The sequence below is a fragment of the Drosophila teissieri genome, chromosome X, assembly GCF_016746235.2.
Source record: "Drosophila teissieri strain GT53w chromosome X, Prin_Dtei_1.1, whole genome shotgun sequence".
Taxonomy (NCBI): Eukaryota; Metazoa; Arthropoda; class Insecta; order Diptera; family Drosophilidae; genus Drosophila; species Drosophila teissieri.
The window spans coordinates 23,596,958-23,598,860 of record NC_053034.1 but is presented as its reverse complement, the minus strand read 5'-3'; the positions used below and the strand labels follow the sequence as shown (position 1 = coordinate 23,598,860).

The following is a 1,903-nucleotide window of genomic DNA, read 5'->3' as shown; positions in this document are numbered from 1 at the left end:
AACTTCTCCTTTGGTCGAAACAGCTTTTGAGGGATCCATAAGGCGTTTACCCTTGAGGTCGAGGATGAGGCCGTGGTGCGTGAGGAAATCTGCTCCGATGATTGCTGATTGGACGTTCGCAACGACGAACGACCAGGTGAACTTACGCTGTAGGTTGAGACCAAAAGTTAGATTTAGCGTGCCGTATGTATCAATTATAGACGTGTTGGCCGCGAAGAGTTTGAAGTCGTCTTTGCGACGATGCATTCCCTTGATTATCGAAACAGGTATGAGTGAGATGACTGATCCGGAATCAATAAGGAATTTTATGTTGGTATTACGATCGATTATGTGAAGTCGGTACTCCTTTGAGAGGCGAGTGCTTGGAGATTTGCTGTCACCAGTCGCCTGAACAGATGACAGCTTCTTTAGTTTCCCTGCTGTGGCACCCAGGCACAGGGCGAGGAGCATTTTCGTGCATTTGGTCCGAATTTGGCATGATAAAAGCAGACACGTGGTGCTCGGAGTTGCTGCTCGTTGCGATCGGCTGGGCAAGAATGGCTGGAGGGCTGCATGTTCTGGAGACGAGTTAAAGAGGCCTTGATGGCTGCGATGTCGCGTTTCAAGTCGTCCACGACACTTGTGCCAGCTGCCGGCGGGTATTCGCGGGTGTTGCCTCTGAATTGTGCCGAGGAGGGCCCAGCAGCCATGACAAAAGAACCCGATTCCTCTTCCATGAGATCGTCAGCGAGTGCAGCTTGCGCTTCCAAAGTTGCTGAGCGTAGGAGCTTCAAACTCCGTTGTACGTGCTGCGGTAGCTGAGAGAGCCAGCGGACTCGCAAGGCGTCTGCAGACGCGCGACCGTCAGCAAGAGTTGTCATTTGCCGAAGGAGCTGCGAGGGCTTCTTGTCCCCAAGGTCAAGCTCCAGCAAAGCGCGCTGCAACTGTCTGTCCGGTGATTCCGTAAAGCGCTTGATGATAATCTCCTTCAGGTGCTCGTATTTGTTGACTTCCGAGGGTTGCGCCAGGACATCAGATACTTCAGTCATTATATCAGCATCCAAAGCACTGATTAAATGGTAGTAGCGCGTGTTATCTGAAGAAATGCGGCTGCATTGAAATTGCGCTTCGATCTGCACAAACCATAACCGCGCATTTTGCTTCCAAAAAGGCGGTAGCTTGATGACGCCAACCGACTCGACGACAGGAATAACGGTGCCTGCGCTGTTGCCGCATTGAATTTCACCAGCGTCAGGCGAAGTTGGCGGTGCAGGCGAACAATCTCCGGTATTCATTTTGTTTATTGCGGGGTCACCAATATGGTAACTTATGTAGTTACTGCTTTATTTAATTCGAAATACAATATAATGTTAACTTGATGCCGTAAGCTTGTTGCGCGGCGGGGTTTGAAGTCCAGAGAGGCCAGTCTGACGATATCAGAAGATATCGTCATCCAGGAAAGGTCTTGGCGTTAGTACTTGCTTACGCCGTGTTGCCAGACTGGGTTTTAGTCTGGGCGCCACAGACGCTTAATAATTAAGTGTTCCCGTAACGCTTAAATCTAGTATTATTTTAGGGTAGCCAGCGCAGCGACAAAAGCGCCACCTTTGTGTTGAGGAGGCCCAGCTTCAGCTGATAGATCCAGCTGGTGGGGCAGAGGGGGCTGCCAGACCTTACGGATACGTGGGTGTTTACCAACACTAGATAACAGCTGATCTTAATGTTGGTATTGGTAGAGTGACTGGCATCTCCAGCGGAGGCAGACGAAGTTGTGAAAATGGCAGAGAAAATGGCTCTGCGACGCAGCGGAAAGCGACCCATGGGGCGGTGCCTGCAGGATGTTAGTTGTGTGAACCAGCACCACGATGCTGAGCGAAGATCGACGGCCAGCTCTCTCTCTCGCGCTCTCGGCATTTACTTTACG

The 1,903-nt window shown here is 51.0% G+C and overlaps 1 protein-coding gene across 1 annotated transcript; it reads right to left on the bottom strand.

Moving 5' to 3' along the window:
- Positions 1-407: 407 nt before the first annotated feature.
- On the bottom strand, positions 408-1,274 carry LOC122625003. Its single transcript, XM_043804813.1, has one exon. It carries the CDS (start codon positions 1,272-1,274, stop codon positions 408-410), a length of 867 nt encoding a protein of 288 aa, XP_043660748.1.
- Between the last annotated feature and the right edge of the window lie 629 nt (positions 1,275-1,903).